Source organism: Cricetulus griseus, chromosome 3, assembly GCF_003668045.3.
Source record: "Cricetulus griseus strain 17A/GY chromosome 3, alternate assembly CriGri-PICRH-1.0, whole genome shotgun sequence".
Lineage (NCBI taxonomy): Eukaryota > Metazoa > Chordata > Mammalia > Rodentia > Cricetidae > Cricetulus > Cricetulus griseus.
Window position 1 is genome coordinate 258652271 of NC_048596.1, and position 17708 is coordinate 258669978.

The 17708-nt window shown below is 42.1% G+C and overlaps 1 protein-coding gene across 7 annotated transcripts in view; it reads right to left on the reverse strand.

Annotated features, from left to right (window-relative positions):
• Positions 1-9098, reverse strand: part of Slc35b3 (solute carrier family 35 member B3) — a 31507-nt gene extending 22409 nt beyond the window's left edge. For 2 of the 7 annotated variants that reach the window (XM_027410389.2, XM_035442927.1), the window contains exons 1-2: positions 8988-9098; positions 3101-3388 (exon numbers count right to left, since the gene is read on the reverse strand). In XM_027410389.2, coding sequence (XP_027266190.1) covers positions 3101-3301 — 201 coding nt within the window. In that variant the 5' untranslated portion in view covers positions 3302-3388; positions 8988-9098. Of the gene's footprint in view, positions 1-3100; positions 3389-8795; positions 8818-8944 lie in introns of those variants that run through there. The other 5 variants (XM_027410393.2, XM_027410394.2, XM_027410390.2 and 2 more) reach the window with 5 other exon arrangements.
• Between the last annotated feature and the right edge of the window lie 8610 nt (positions 9099-17708).

Genomic DNA, 17708 nt, shown 5'->3' on the forward strand with positions numbered 1-17708 from the left:
TTATTTCACTAAGAGCCAGGCATCTACAAGCTGGTTTTTTATAGGGATAGTTCCTATTACAGCATTTTCAAAAACTATGTATCACAGATTGTATAATAATCTTCCTTGTATAGGGGATACTTTATTTCCCTAAACACAGAGTGTGTACATTTCTCTCTTTTTTTGAGACAGAGTTTCATGTAATCCAGGCTAACTTCACACTCACTCTTAACCTACAGTGACACTGAACTTCTGTTCTTCCTGTCTGTGTCCACAGTGCTAAAATCCTAAGCACATGTCGCCATCCTGCTTATGCAGTGTTGGGAAATGAACCCAGGGCTTAGTGCCTGCTAGGCAAACATTACTGAAAGAGCTAAATTCCCAGCTCCTAAACATAATAGTATGAAGAAACATGTACATTTAATTACTAATCAGCCATTTTAACAAGTCATTAAAAAGTATTCTACAAGTGTTATATGGTTTACTTTTAATTGAATGAACTGAACTTTCCACCCTGTATGGGTGGGGATGGATAAAGTAGGTCCTATCCACTTTTTATTAACTACTTTGATGTACAATTACAAAGAGTTAGAAACCACATTAAGTGCTCACAAAGTCAAAGTAGAAAAGCTAGTTTGAAGGACTTATGCAACTAAAAACTTTACATATCTGCTTTGGATGGAAATCTGTTAATTATTCAAATAGTAAAACTGCAGCCAATAACAGTTATAGACTACACAGGGAGAGAGTGAATTCCTAAGTAAATGTATATTGCTGAGATGGGCATGGCCTTGTCAAAGACCCAGATGCCTCAACCTCACAGGAGTGCCAAAGCCTTCCCCAGGTGATAGCTCAGGGGAGTGGTAAAGCCTTCCTTTGCTCCAACTACAAATGTTGACAGTATATACAGAAATGTTCACCTTAGCTCTCTCCCTAAGCCCAACATGACCACTGCCTGAAGATAGCTCCCCTACAGAGAATGCTTCTACCAGGACTTGGCTGAACCTGTGTTCAGCTGTGTATCTTAGACCCAGCCTCCTTGTCCAAGCTGCATGTAATACCCCACCTCCCTGTTCAATCCTGTATAACATGCTGAGCTTCCAGGGTGCTGTGGCTTCTTCTTCAGAGACCCCAGTACACCCAATCCCAGATTTTCTGTGTCCATGTGTTTGTCACGTCTTCATCCCCTCACTATCTCAGTCAGGTAAGGCCCTGCAGCCTTGCAAAGCCTGGCAACGTAGCTTCATTATTTTCCTTTGCAATGGCTACCTGTGCCTCCAAGTTATTTGTAATAGAGGCATTTTGAAGGGAAGAAAATGCTTAACAAGAAAAATTCCAATCCCTATTTATAACTGCTGATATGTTGCTTTTTTTATTTTAATGATCCTCTATCTGGGACTCAAGTTACAAATCATACTCTACAGTATTCTTTTTTAATTTATTTACTTATTTTTATTACATATACAGTGTTCTGTCTGCATATTTGCCTGCACACCAGAAAAGGGCACCAGATCTTATGATAGGTGGTTGTGAGCCACCATGTGGTTGCTGGGAATTGAACTCAGGACCTCTGGAAGAGCAGTCCAGTGCTCTTAAACTCTGAGCCATCTCTCCAGCCCCCATACTCTACAGTATTTTTACATAATGTTCTTCATGACATTCTTGTAGGATAGCTAAAAAGAAAGTCAAAATTTTCCTTGTCTTTATCTATGTAAAGCATCTCTGTAAGATAAATGGACAGAAAGATGTTTTATGAGAATTTCATGAAGGAGTAAGGTCAAATGAACACTAACAGTTTGTGTCCCCTCTTGAATTACTGAGGTTCTCAGATATGATGTAGTTGAATTAACAACTAAGGTGCTGATGGTTAAAAATATGTATCAAGTCAATGCACATTAATAACACTGGGTGTCAATCAAGCACAAATGTTCACAATGGACTGAACCTTCACCCATCCAGTCATGGTTTTGAAAGTCAGGAATTTGCTGGTGGCCAAAGGTATACAACCACCTCCAGCTACAGAGCAAACACAGGCTATTGCAATGTTACAGTGAAAAAAACTCACAGAAAAGTAAGATTATTGCAATAATGGATAAGAGAAACAAAACAAGAATGATTACAGTGTAGGCACCAGAAAAGGAGGGAAAAGAAAAGAATGACTCAGGCATCACAGGATTAGAAAGCTATATTTAAAAGAAATTAAAACGCCTTATAGTAGAGAGGGGAAAGGTAGAAAACATGTCATTTTCTTTCTTTTTTTTTTTTTTTTGCCAGATTTATTTTGTAAAAATGGTCTTTTGCACTAGGTGTGGTGATGAATTTCAATAATCCCAAGAACTGGAGGGATGAGGAAAGATTTTGAATATGAGGTTGGTCTGGGCTACAAAGAAAGACCCGTTCACAAGAAAACAAAACACAAGAAAACAAAATTAACCTTTTATCAGTGAAATCCAAGAATGAAGAGTAAACTGTGCTGTTTCCAACTTTATTGTAAAATGATCTTCCCAGACATGGACCGATGCTCGGCTCATTCTCTTTAAAAATCAGCCATGTGTGAATATGCTAGGTGGCTCGCTCAGAGATTAAAGGCACTCGCTGCTGCTCTTGCAGATGGCCCAGGTCCATTTCCTAGCATCTACACAGAAGCTCCCAACCTCTGCTAGCCCCAATTCCAGGGGATCCAATGCCCTACCTCCTCCAATTCCAGGGGATCCAATGCCCTACCTCCTCTGGCTTCCTGGGGCAACAAGCACACATGTGGTACACTTCCATATATGCAAGCAAAACACTCATACAAATAAAAAATAAGTGAATTAAGTCTTTAAAGATATGAACACACAGCTGCAATCACCTGTTTTATTAAATATTTATAAGTTTACTTTCATAACTTGAATTTTACAAGATAGCCTTCCTTTCCAACTTAAAATATTTAACTTCGTTGGTCTGACCTTTACTCTTAGTAGTCTTTTTAAGAGACTATTGTTCTACAAAAATCTCAAGCTTTGAGTCAACCGTTAGCCTGTAAATAAAAATATCATGGTGAAAACAAGTAGTCAAAACCAACATGGACATTAAGTGCTAAGATAACTAATACTATGATAAACAAAGGACTACTTTTTACCTGTAAGTATCCATAAATTAGGTAAAATACAAAAACTCCAGCAACACATATGAAAAACTGTGTGAGCTTGTTAAACTTGCTGAGGTTTATGCCCAGCACCACAATGTCGTCAACTGACTTGATGTGTGGTGACATTGTCTGGGTTTTGGAGGGCACAGTGATGGAGACATACTTCCTGGAATTGTTGAACTTGAGGTCCATTGTTTTTGCTTTGCCACATTCAAGGTCTGCAACCTTGTTTTTGCTGGTTTCCACTATTGGGTCCTGTCTTTCCTTTGGTGGCTGGGCCTAGGGAAGGGAATAAGCAGTTATGGCAAATTGCATAGTCTATGAAGTATCATATTCAAACAACCCAAAGTACACTATAAAATGTACAGATGCAGCTGAGTCACTCTATCAGTGTTACCTCCTACAACCCCACACAAGCAAATACAAGATCCCCACGCCCCAACCCATCCATCACTGAATAGCATCATATTCATCTCCATAGCAAACAAAACTAGGACTACACATGGTAGTATGTTTTTGTCATCTAGTACATATTTAATTCTACTAAAATAAAATGTAACATATTTTCAAATTATAACCAATCTTGTAGGAGAATAAAGAAAAGGTGATGCTTAAGGCTTGACAACCATACAATCTACTTGCTAGTTAAGCTATAAAACTAAAGCCAAACAGGTGTGAGATTTAGCAACAATACTGCTTAGGTTGAAAGAAAAAACTGCACGTAGCCCAGGCTTGCTAGGAAGGGAGAAGCCTCCTGCCTTGGTGTCTTAAGCACTACAGTTACAAAGCCTGAGCCACCAACCATGACTAAGAAGACTTTCTTTCCCTATGGAGAAAATGATTCAAATTTAAAGTCTTTGGAATGTAAAAGTCAGAAAAATGTCTTTTTTTTTACAGTAAAAAAAATTGTGAAGGCACCAGTGATGACTGTCAAGTCTCTCTTTGCATTTACTTAAGCTGACAATAATGAATTCCATGTAAACACTAAGGGAAGTGCAGAAATCATGGTAGCACACAGGAAGGAAGGAGGAAGGAAGGAAGGAAGGAAGGAAGGCAGGCAGGCAGGCAGGCAGGGAGGGAAGAAAGGAAGGAAGGAAGGAAGGACTGCTTTCTAGACAGTCTCACAGCTGGTACTCCAGCAAGCATAAATCCTGACTACAAGGGCAGGAGAGAACAATTTTCACTGTGGACTTCAGTCAAAAAATATCATAAAAGAAACTGTCATTTGAGTGTCCGAAATGACAAGAACTAGAGTCACCTCTCGGTGATTGTTTCTAGCTAGACATTAAGGAGACCTCATTAGTCACAGCAATGGGAGCAAGGCGCTATGGACAATCACCACTATTGATATGCAGGCACGAAAACATTTATTCTGTGGGACACTTGCCCTATGTCTAAACTTTTATAAGTACTTTTATTGTTTGTGTTCCTTTTTCTTCTTTATTCTGGCTTTCCTTGGTGTGTCTCAATCACTGTTATCTCCTTACAGTTTTCAGGATAAGCCATGTTTTAAATTGCCCTTCTCCCATTGTTCTGTGTTTCAGTGTCGAGAAAAAAATGCTCTCGCTTTCTATGCTAGGCACAGCAACAGCACACGGGGCATTAAATAAATGTAGGTTCTGAACTCCTTTTTCTTGATTTCTTTCAATGAAATGCCTAACCACTCAGTCATTCCTGAGGACAGGAGACTTCTAAATATCCCGTGTACTGTTGGTGTCCTTTCCGCTTGATGCTTTCTTTCTTTGGGTCATGTTTAAGTTCAGGGTTGACATTCCTTTGTGACACTGTTGGGGAATATTATTTTAAGGTGTGTCACATTTGTTTATGCTCCAGAAACATTTGTTTAAAGATATGTGACTTTTGTTAATGCTGCATTTGTTTAACTCTGTGAAGCTGTGATTCTTTGCCTGTCCTAATAAAGAGCTGACTGTCAATAGTGAGACAGGAGAGAGAAATAGGTGGGGCTGGCAGGCAGAGAGTATAAACAGAAAGAGAAAGGAGGAAGAGGCAAGCAACAGGAGGACAAGGGGAGGAGGACATCAGGAACCAGTCACCCAGCCAGCCTCGGAGCAGGAGTCAAAGTAAGATATACAGAAGTAAGAAAAGGAAAAACCCAGAGGCAAAAGGAAGAGTGGTTAAGCTAAGAAAAGCTGGGAAGAAACAAGCCATGCTAAAGGTGGACATTCATAACTAAGAATAAGTCTGTGTGTGTGATTTATTTGGGAGCTGGGTGCTGGGTCCCCTAAAAATTCAAGAAAGAAAGAAGAAAACAACAGTCAAGAATGTAGTTCGATGTTTTACTGTTTGGGCTTTTTGGGGGGCACACCACCCGGATCTCAAGTTAATCACACACTGGCAACATATTCTTAGCTATGAATGCCCAGCCTTATCTTGGCTTGTTTCTTGTCAGCTTTTCTTAACTTCAATTATCCCATCTATCCTTGGCCTCAGGGCTTTTATCTTTATTCTTGTAGACCTTTTCTTTCCTTCTTATTCCATGTCTGCTGGTGGCTGTGTGACTGGCCCCTGAAGTGGTCCTTCCTCTCTCATTCCCAATCCTTTTTTCCCCCTCAGATTTCTTCTCATATTTATCCTCTCTGCCTGCCAGCCCCACCTATTCCTCTCTCCTGACCTGCTACTGGCCGTTCAGCTCTTTATTAGACCATCAGGTGTTTTAGACAGGCACAGTAACCTAGCTTCAGAGAGTTAAACAAATGCAACATAAACAAAAGTAACACACCTTAAAATAATATGCCCCAATATGACACCTTTCATTAATCCCTGTAAAAGATAAGGGCAAGACCCAAATGTTACCAATCTCTGCATCTTGGTATCTGGCATGGACTTTTTATCCATACCAGAAAACAAATTAATTGGCATGTGTAGGGAGACACTGTACATGGTCAGGCATACCTGAAGCCGGCTCGAGGCGGGGCTACAGTGTCTCCCTACAGGCATGTCTACTAGACAGGCCTCAAACTCCAGCTCACATCTGCCTCACTTGGATACATTTTTGAAAGAACCATGGTGCTGGCAAACTTGATCAGCAAAACTGAAAATCTGCAGTAGATAAGAACTGGGAGGAATGGAGATACTATAATGATACTATACTGAGGCCGACACGCATACACAGAGAATGAGTCTTGTAAAATCAATTCCCTACTTGTATTGACATCAGAATATTTCTCCAGAAGGCAATTCTTTCCCAGCATTGCCCTCTTCTGAAATGCTTCTAGTTAAATGCCAAGCACACAGTACCAATTCAACTACAGAGGACAGTACAAGAAAGTAGCCCCGTGGTTTGCAACTTTGAGGCCTGAACTATGATGCTACCTGAGGAGTCTTGGGCAGAGTATTCTCTCTGAGCTTTGGGTCCTGTATCTGTACTGGGAAAAGCTGAGTGTGCTGAGGAAAGAATTTTGCAGAATCTAAGAGATAAAGGTAGAAGTGCACAGCACACAGTATGTCAACCTGAGTGTATTAGCTTACATTATTCAGTTTTTCAGAAACGTCACTGGCATGGCCTGGTGTGCTGAAGCTGATTCAGCCTCCTGACCCGAAGGAAGAAACAGGGATCTGGATTTCCCACCTAGCTTGTTCTACAAATGGCACTTCCATCACCCGCTATGTGATGCCACAGCACGAGACAAAAACCTAAGACACTGAACTGAACGTCTATTGAGGGCTTCGACACACACGATCAACAACATTATTCCATTCCATTCTCTTCCAGCACTTTTTCACTCGTACACACTCCCCAGCAGCCTTATAGCTGCACATCTAGGATGTATGTGCAGATAAATACCTTCAGCAATACCTTTTTTTTAACGTGTGCAACACACTACTCATCTCTTCTGAATTTCCCATCAAGCACTTACGATGAACAAGGAAATGGATTCACTGTCATTGCTTAAGTGATGCCTGGGTATCACAAAACCTGCGCTTTAAAAGCCTGGCATTTAGTGTGCAGTTTTACAGGACCGACCAGCACATCACTAGTCAGACAGCATGACTGACAGCATGTTACTCTCAAACTGCAATCGCCTATGTTTGCGCTTCACGGGTTCCTAATATTAATAATTGATATTGTCATCTAAAGAATCAGAGCCAATGCTGGAGAGATGGCTCAGTGGTTAAGAATGCTTATTGTTCTTGCAGAGGGTTCCCAGCACCCATGTTAGGAAGCTTGCGATTGTCTTTATACCCACTCATGCATAGATGTACGTACACACACACACACACACACACACACACACACACACACACACACACTCACACTCATATAAATCTAAAAAAAGAAAAAAAAAGAAAGAAAGAAAGAACCTGGGACAAAGTCCTTATGTTTTAGGGGAAATGCCCAAACTTCATAGGGAATTTAATATCATCCTGGACTATGGAGATCTTGTCTCAAAAAAAAAAAAAATACCAAAAATACTACAACAAAAGCCCAAACCAAAGCTCAAGAATAGGATTAAAAGTAATGAAATAATCAATACCTTGCTTTGCTTTAGAAACTGAAATAACCTCTGAAACTAAGACAGGAAGAAATCATTAAAGTGGGTATCTGCCTTAAGAGGTCTGCCTTCTTAAACTCAACAACTTTAGCACACTGAAGGCAGAAATAACCGCTAAAATGGAATTAAAGGAAGTCCTTCCAGTCCTAAACAAAGATCAGAAACAGGTGATGTTGACTTACAATGACATAGAAATTATCTGAGCTTATTTCTTTAAAATCTGTGGGCAGATGCCACAGATCACAGGTGGAGGTCTGATGACAACTTGTGGGAAACTGGTTCTGTCCTTTCACTTTGTGGGTTCTGGGGACCACACTAGGTGGCAAGTGCTCTCAGGTGGTGAGCCTGAGACTTGCCTCAGCTTAGTCTCCATCTAGTTCTTTTTCAAACCTGAACGATGAAAGCTTTCTACTATAAAAAGGTGGAATGTGAAGAAAGCCTATCGTGTGCACAGCCTGGAAGAGACTCAACTCCACCCAGAACTTGCCACACTCGGGTGACACACCTGTCTTCATGTCTCCTTTGCACTCTGAATAAATTACAGGGTGTGGAATAGGATCATAAAGCAGAAAACAAGATTTTGATATCGTCTATACCTCATCTCACAAAGTGTAAGAGACTGGTGATTTCTGAAACTTTCCTCCTCAAGTGCTAAAATTAGGATTTAATTTATACATTAAGTAGAAGTAATGCCAACTAAAAGATTTTCGAACGCTGGCAGAGTCTTCCCCCCACCCCCAAGTCCCAAACTATTTCAACTCACTTCTAAGAAAAACATTAACTAAAATTCCGGGCTCTGATAATCTACTGTACAAGAAATGTAGATGTCGTTTTTAAAAATGCAGAAAAAAAAACAAAACAAAAAGCCTAACTCTTGTTAGCATACCAACAAAATCTTTCAGTGTTTTTTTTTTTTTTCCTTGGGGGGGGTGATATGAGGAAGAGAATTCAGCTGCAAAGCCGGAAAGCACACACAGGGCTTTCAGGGATATAAAACTTAACAGCTCTGCAAGAACAGTCAGTCACTTCGTGGCAAGGCAAACAGGCGCCGAGCACCAGAGGTCCGGACACAGACCCGGAAGTGGCTCTGAACTGCAAAAACAGTCTGGGAAACGCGGGAGACCATCCAAACCCTAACAGCAGGCTAGGGGAGTCCTGCTGGTGGTTCTCACCTCCCGAGGGGAGGATGCTCGTCCCGGAAGCGCTCGCACCCGCTACCCCAACAGGTCCGCGTGCGCCCCGGCCACCCCGACAGCGGCGTCCACCGTCTTTGCCGACACGGTGTGGGGGTCCCACCCACCCCAGTCCCGCCAGACGGCACCTGGCCGCACGGCGAGGCCCCCTCCCAGCTCCGCCGCTGTCACCTCCTCCGCCTCCGCTCCTGCTCCGGCGCCGGCCACCGCGGCCGCCACCTCCCCGGAAGGTCTTCACACAGCCAGACCCCCGCGCACCACTTCCGCCTATGCGTCTTTGTGCGCATGCACAGGCGTGCGGCCCCGCCCCTCCGCCAGCCCTCCGGGGCCCCTACCTCTGGCGCATGCTCCTTGCTCTGTGGCTGGGCGAGCGAGCTGCTTCTGTCCATCTTGTGGGGGTCCACGACCCAGGTGACTTCACATCCGTGGCCGTGATGTGAAGGAGGCCACATTCAGAATGTTCGAACCGGAAGCAGCCTGTTTCCTCTCCCCAGCCCGCGACTTTTGATCCAAAGAAATGAGGTCGCTTCTCAACTCCTTCCCTGTCCCAGTCTCAGGACCCGTTCCTGCTCTTCTGGCCAAGATGGACCGAAGAAACAAACGCCTAGGGATCTTAACATCCCATGCCCTTTCAGTGATGATGGTTTGTAATTGGCCAGAAGTGTTACCGGGATTGTATTGAAGGGGCCACTCACTGCTTGAAACGTAAATCTCTACTTTGGAGTCTGACAAATATCATAACACTTACGATATTTGGAAAGCAAATATCATAAATTACCCCTCATTGAGAGCTACACCTACACTTACTGAGATACAATGAAAATACTAAGATGGTTTTGGTGACGAGGGTAATTATGTTTGCCATAACCGATCCAGTATTTGAGAGCCTGCTTTGGTAAAGAAAGGGGTGAATAGTTTCAACAGAAACGTTAGAATCCAATTAGTTATGACTGACTTACGTTTTAAAATTTCACCAGAATTATGCAGAAAGAGAAGCATTTGTGGCTTACGTGTTTTGGATGGGAGAATCCAGTTAAGACATTTTTAAAATGCCAGCCTTTTTAGGCCAGTGTTTTATGAATGTTGAAACTTAAAAAAATCCTAACGAGAGTAACAAAGCCCATCAAGTGATGTCATTTTGTTACTCAACAATAGCACATGGTACCAGTAAAACCCTATTACTGTTAGCTACTGAAGCAGCATATTTATCAAGCACCTGTTGAATGGGCATATGTGTAGGTTATATGCATAATTTATAAGTAGAGCTTCCCACTCTCAAGGAGTTACAGGTGAAAAGGTAAATGGTAATATAAATCTAGACTACGAGAGGTGTCAGTGTCCACCCACTTTGCCTGGGCAGTCATAGCAGCCTAACAGGGTTTTTTACTTCCTTTTTATTTCTAACTGCCACTGCTGAGCAGCCTAATTCTGCTCAGCAGTGGGAGTTAGTCTTTTAGGGTCTGATGCTGTTGTGCTGATGGTCCTTTAATGGCTTACCATCTCATTGAAATCCAACACCCTTCCCCATGGCTTGCAGCTTGTTCTTGATGGGTCATAGCCAAAAACCATTTCAGAGTTCATCTAGTCCCTGTCAAGCATTCACTGTTCCCTTGGTATGGTACACTGCCTTCAGATACTTCCACTGGGAACGAAAGTGAAGCATTGCCAGATGTTACCGTGGGAGTTTGGGGATGATGTTAATGAGAGGTTTGCAGCCCTGTTCACCAGTAGGAGCAAGGTGAATGCAGTTATGGCCAGCCACAAAGCTAGAGCAGAAACCCGGTTACCATTGCCTGTGGACTCATGAAAAATGCATATTCTTAATGTGAAGACAGATGTGCAGTCTCAGCATGTTGATTGCTTTGATTAACCACAAAACAAACAAAAGAACCAAGGAACGATCCCCCCAACCTCATGTGCCAAGGCGTCCCTTGGGGGAGAAGCAGGTCCCTTGACTCTTGATGAAGAACACTGTAATACCACTAACCAGGTACTTTCAGTAAGTGTTCAGCTCCCTAGGCACTTGGAGCTTTTTGCACAAGGACTTAATCTGTGGAAAGCAAATTACCAAGTCATGAGGGCAGTTTGGCACAGATTCTGAGTTGACACTGATGTTGAAGACTCAGAGTGGAGGCCAAGTGGTGAAAGGCATGCTGGCCATAGTCTGTCTCGCAGGATGTGCATGAGGTCTGTGGAATCCTTCAGGAATGAGTGGTATTCATCTATTTAACAACAGCATCTCTGATCTGTGCTGACTGATGATGATTGGAATGGGCAGGCAGAAGCTCTTGAAGTTATCTACTTCTTAGGGGCCAAGGTAGGAAATCAGATACTAATTGCACCTACAGGGAATTTGAGAAATTTCATTACTAGCCAAGCTTGAAAAATGTACAGAAGGTGTTCTCTTCTTCAGGGTGAGGGTCTGAAATCATATGCTAATTCTACTTAGGAATTTTTGAAGTGGCATTACCAACAAAGACTTTCAGAATGTAGGGATGTTGGCTTGCATTGTTTTGTCCTTTGCAGAAGTTAGGTAAAGCCACGAGGTATATTTGGTGGGCTCTGGTAAACAGTAGCTCTGATAGCAGCTGCTGTGAAATGTGTGAGGTTTTACTAGAATGCAAGTTTTATGTAGTTATTGAGCTGGCAGATGCCCCATTAGTAAAGTAGAACAAGATCAATTGGCTCCTTCATGAAAATAACTGGAGTACCATGCACCGACTGTCTCTAGGCTTGTATAAACTATCCTGCCTCCAGTTATGATTCAGTCCTGTGGGAATCGTGATTGACATGAAGGGTTACCTTCTTGTTTTTCTCTAGTGTCAGCATGCTAATTGGATCTAGAGAGGAGGCAAGAGCTAAGTGTCTGAGGAAGATGTATTTGTGAAATAGGATGGGAGAGAAAAACCTGTTTGAAGTCTGCCAATATTGTGGAAGTATGATTTGGAGCACGTTTTTGGTTTCTTTCTTTGGTTTCTTCTCAACCACTGATTTGAGACGGAACTGTGCAGGTAGCAGAGGTAGATTAAAAAAAAAAAAAGAGCCCAATACAAAGAAGCATGGAATTCCAGAGCTCATTAGGGAGGTTTTTACCCTTTGAAATGGATGTCATGTCATTAGGACTGAAATTTCAAAGAATGGACTTCCTGTAAAGATCAGTAGTTTGACTTAAAGGAATTGATACCACTCTTCAGATGAATTTCCTCCATTCACAGATCCTCTGCCTTCACTCCAAATACAATTTGCTGACAGATTGCCACTGACTGCAGAAAATTCTCATGGCCTCATGGCAAGAAGATGGCACAATGGGGCCTATGACTAAGGGATGCACTGGTCCTGTCATATATTACCACCCAGACGTCATTGGTCTAGCAGAGCCTTATAAGCACCAGCAACTTGCCTTCCCCAGGCCCAAAGACCTCAACAGGATGGAGATGCTTTTGTCTGAGATAGTTATAGAACCCATAGCTTGTACTCTCTAATAGCTAGAATAGTTGGAACCTGAGATCCAAAACTCAGAAAAGGTATTGGTCCTTCTCATTGTTCGTCCCAGTGACTCAGTGATAGAAGTTATGTTTCCTATTTTTCTGCTAGAGTAGTTCTGGTCTCCATGGAAACAGAAACAAACCATGCTGCCTCACAAGCACCTGGCCTGTATAGGTTAGAGGTCTGCAGACCAACTTACTCCCAACCACACTTTTCTCCCTGTGAGTGTCCCACCCGGATAAGTCAGACATCTCTGCTCTGCATTCTGCTGACCTCTGCTCACCCCAGGTCAGGATTCTTTATTTTTCCTTTACACAGTTCCACTGCTTTCTACCTATACCAGGCAAACAGGCTAAAGGACCGTGGACCTTGCATCCGCTGCCCCAATACACACTCTATCACTCTGCTTGCCCTGACTGGATAGGTTAGAGTCTCCCAACCCTATTGTCTTGTGTGCATTTCTGCCTCTCAGCATACTCATCCTGGTTACCCACATTAAAGATTTCAGGGCCTTCAGCCCAACCACAGTTTCCTCCATTGACACTTCCTCTCTTTCCAGTGCACACCTTTGCCACTGAGGGTGTGCCCCAACTGAGTGAGTAGACATAAAGCCCACCCATAACTGGCTAATGAGTACCACACCCTTTGAGCACCCTGGATCATAAAGTTAGAGGAAGCATGATCCCCAGTCCCTATACACGTTCCTACAACAACTTATGAAGCACACACCTTGAGGTCAGGATGCAACTCTCCCTGCACTGTTGTTTTTAATCTAGATTGTTCTGATTACCATTAAAGACTCTGGAGTCAGATGTTGGGGTGGAAACCTGCTGGATTGGAGAAGCCAAGAAGCAACCAGCTGATCTTCCTTTTTGTCTGGAGACCCACCAAGAGGTTGTCTCTCCATCTGTCCCAAACCCCAAAAGCCAGTGAATCTCTAAGTCCCTCTCTACTCTTTACTGTGCATCTCTCTATCCATCTTCCTGGGTCCTCTGAACTCTCTATGGCTAATTCTTGGCAACTAGTTGTGGGCTCCACCCCCTGATCCAAGGTTAATTTTTTAACCTAGTCTCAGAGTTTCACAGTGCAATCAAATATCCCACAACACTCCACATGCATTCACTGTGGTGATTGTGGCTTATGAATTCACAGGCCATGTCTCCCTAAGTAAGCCAAGATCACCCACAGCTGCTCCCATCCATGGTTCAACCCCAGGTCTCTCCATTTGTCCTGACCCACAGGACATCAGCCTGGGGCAAGAAAGTTAGGAATAGGGAATGGGGACAAGAGACACAGAAAGAACGACCACAAGACAGGATTCTGATCAAGTGGCAAACTTTATTTTTCTCAGGCTAGCTTATATAGTCAGCAGAGCAGAATATAGGGAGAGGTAGAATGGGTTGTTTGTGCACCAGGTAGGCAGGATATTAGTCACTGTGTGACTATAGGCCCAGAGTGACAGGGCAAGCAACTATGTACTAAAACCTTTGAAAACGTGCGAGAAAAACCTTTTATCTTTTTTCATTTTTTATTTGAATTAGAAACAAGATTGTTTTACATGTCAATCCCAGTTCCCACTCCCTCCCCTCCTCCCCTATCAGCCCCCAACTAACACCCTACCTATCACATATCCTTTCTGCTCCCCAGGGAGGGTGAGGCCTTCCATAGGGGGTCATAAGAATCTAACATATACTTTGGGATAGTGCCTAGACCCACCCCCGTATGTCTTGGCTCAGAGTGTATCCCTCTATGTGAATTGGTCTCCCAAGGTCCATGCCTATGCTAGGGATAAGTACTAACTACTACAGGAGGTCCTGTAGATTTCCAAGGTTTCCTCACTGAAACCCATGTTCCTGGGGTCTGGATCAGTCCCATGCTAGTATCTCAGCTATCAATCTGGGGACCAAGAGCTCCCCGCTATTTCTGTGGGTTTAACCAGCTTGGTCTGGACCCCTTTGCTCATTACTTATTCTTCTCTGCAACTGGATTCCAGTTCAGTTCAGTGATTAGTTGTGGGTGTCGGCTTCTACTTCCACCAGATGCTGGATGAAGGCTATCAGGTAGCATATAAATCAGTCAACACTCTCATTATCAGGGGAGGGAATTTACTGTAGCCTCTCCACTGTTGCTTAGATTGTTAGCTCATGCCATCTGTGTATATCTCCAGACATTTCCCTAGTGCCTGATTTCTCTGTAAACCTAAATTGTCTCCCTCTATTATGGTATCTCCATTCTTGTTATCTTCTGTTCTTCCCCTGACTCAAACTTTCTGCTCCCTCATGTCCTCTGCATCCCTCCTCTTCTTCCCTTCTCGTTCTCCTCCCTCCCTCCACCCTCTTCCCATGCTCTCAATTTGCTCAAGGGATCTTGACCCTTTCCCCTTCTCCAGGGGACAATGTTTGTCTCTTTTAGGGTCCTCCTTGTTTACAAGTTTCTCTGGGAGTGTGGATTGTAGGTTGATAATCATTTACTCCATGTCTAAAATCCACATATGAGTGAGTACATATCATGTTTGTCTTTTTGTTACTGGGTTACCTCGCTCAGAATGATTTCTTCTAGTTCCATCCATTGTCCTGAAAATGTCAAGATCCCATTTTTTTCCACTGAGTAGTACTCCATTGTGTAAATGAACCACATTTTCTCTATCCATTCTTTGGTAGAGGGGCATTTAGGCTGCTTCCAGGTGCTGTCTATTACAAATAGTGCTGCTATGAACATCGTTGAACAGATGTCCTTGTTGTATGAATATGCTTCTTTTGGGTATATGCCTAGGAGTGGAATTGCTGGATCTTGTGGTAGACCGATTTCCATTTTCTTGAGGAGTCGCCATACTGATTTCCAAAGTGGCTGTACAAGTTGGCAATTCCACCAGCAGTGGAGGAGTGTTCCCCTTTCTCCACATCCTCCCCAGCATAAATTGTCATTAGTGTTTATAATTTTGGCCATTCTGACAGGAGTAAGATGGTATCTCAGAGTTGTTTTGATTTGCATTTCCCTGATGGCTAAGGATGTTGAACACTTTCTAATGTGTCTTTCAGCCATTTTAGATTCCTCTATTGAGAATTGTCTATTTAGTTCTGTACCCCACTTTTCAACTGGATTGTTAGGTGTTTTGGAGGCTGGCTTCTTGAGTTCTTTGTATATTTGGAGATCAGCCCTCTGTCAGATGTGGGGTTGGTGGACATCTTTTCCCAGTCTGTGGGCTGTCGTTTTGTCTTGCTGACTGTGTCCTTTGCCTTACAGAAGCGTCACAGCTTCAAGAGGTCCTGAATTGATCAACATTTATCAATTGTTGATCTCAATGTCTGTGCTACTGGTGTTATGTTCATGAAGTGGTCTTCTGTACCAATTAATTCATGGGTATTTCTCACTTTATCTTCTAATAGGTTCAGTGTGGCTGGGTTTATGTTGAGGTCTTTGATCCATTTTGACTTAAGTTTTGTGCAGGGTGAAAGGCTTGGGTCTATCTGTAGTCTTCTGCATGTCCGCATCCAGTTATGCCAGCAGCATTTATTGAAGATGTTCTCTTTGTTCCATCGTATGAATTTGGATTGTTTGTCAAAAATCAGGGTTTGTAGGTGTGTAGGTTAATGTCAGGGTTTTCAACTCTACTCCATTGGTCTACTTGTTTATTTTTGTGCCAATACCAAGCTGTTTTCAGGACTATAGCTCTGTAATAGAGCTTGAAGTCAGGGATGGTGATGCCTTTCCAGAAGTCCCTCTATTGTACAGGGTTGTTTTGGCTATCCTGGGTCTTTTCTTTCTCCATATCAAGTTGAGAATTGTTCTTTCAAGGTCTGTGAAGAATTGTGTTGGGATTTTTATGGGGGATTGCATTGAATCTGTAGATTGCTTTTGTCAAGATTGCCATTTTTACTATGTTGATCCTACCTATCCAAGAGCATGGGAGATCTTTCCATTTTCTGGTATCTTCTTTCATTTCTTTCTTTAGAGACTCAAAATTCTTATGGAACATGTCTTTCACATTTTTGGTTAGTGTTACCCCAAGGTATTTTATGTTTTTTTGTGGCAATTGTAAAGGGTGGTGTTTCTCTGATTTCTTTCTCCACCAATGTGTCATCCATATATAGTAGGGCTACAGAATTTTTTGAGTTAATCTTGTATCCTGCCACTTTGCTGAAGGTGTTTATCAGCTGTAGGAGAGTTCCCTTTGTAGAGTTTTTCAGGTCACTTATATAGACTATCATATCATCTGCAAATAGTGAGAGTTTGACTTCTTCCTTTCTGATTTGTATTCCCTTAATCTCCTTTTGTTGTCTTATTTATCTAGCTAGAACTTCATGGACAATATTGAAGAGGTATGGAGAGAGTGAACAGCCTTGTTTTGTCCATGATTTTAGAGGAATTGCATTGAGTTTCTCTCCATTTAATTTGATGTTGATTGTTGGCTTGCTGTATATTGCTTTTATTATGTTGAGATATGTTCCTGTTATCCCTGATTTCTCCAAGACCTTTATCATGAGGAGGTGTTGGATTTTGTCAAAGGCTTTTTCAGCATCTAGTGAGATGATCATGTGGGTTTTTTTCCCTCAGTCTGTTTATATGGTGGATTACATTGATGGATTTTCATAAGTTGAATCATGTTTGCATCCCTGGGATGAAGACTACTTGATCATGGTGGATGATTTCTCTGATGTGTTCTTGGATTTAATTTGCCAGTATTTTATTGAGAATTTTTGCATCAATGTTCATGAGGGATATTGATCTGTAGTTCTCTTTCTTAGTTGTGTCTTTGTGTGGCTTGTGGTTATTGAAGCCTTGTAAAAAGAGTTTGACAATGACCCTTCTGCTTCTATTGTGTGGAATACTTTGAGGAGAATTGGTATTAGCTGTACCTTGAATTTCTGGTAAAATTCTGCACTGAAGCCATCTGGCCCTGGGCTTTTTTTGGTTGGGAGACTTCTGATGACTGCTTCTATTTCATTAGGGGTTATTGGTCTATTTAAGTTGTTTATCTGTTCTTGATTTAATTTTGTAAATCTTTTATCTTTAGAAGGTGATTTTCTCAGATATTTTGTGACAACAATTGAAATCTGTTAGTAGACCATTGAATACAATATTACTGCACATGCTATATGATGAGGTTTGCATTAGTTCTTAATGGTTTTTGACTGTATTTTGATTCATTTGGTGTGATAGAAACAGAATTATTTTTAAATATATTTTAAATCTGGCTTTTGCCAGATTAGAAATTCCTGGCATGCCTGGGTTTGCTGAGGTAACTCCATCAGTTTGTGGCTTATTGAAACACTTGATAGCTATTATGTGTTGTCATAGTCTGATCATAAACAATGGAGGAAATTGTAAAAATCTAAGTACTCATGAAACAGACATTAATGGTGCAGTCGAGTTTGTTACACTATTAACTCATTCCTGATTAGTAAT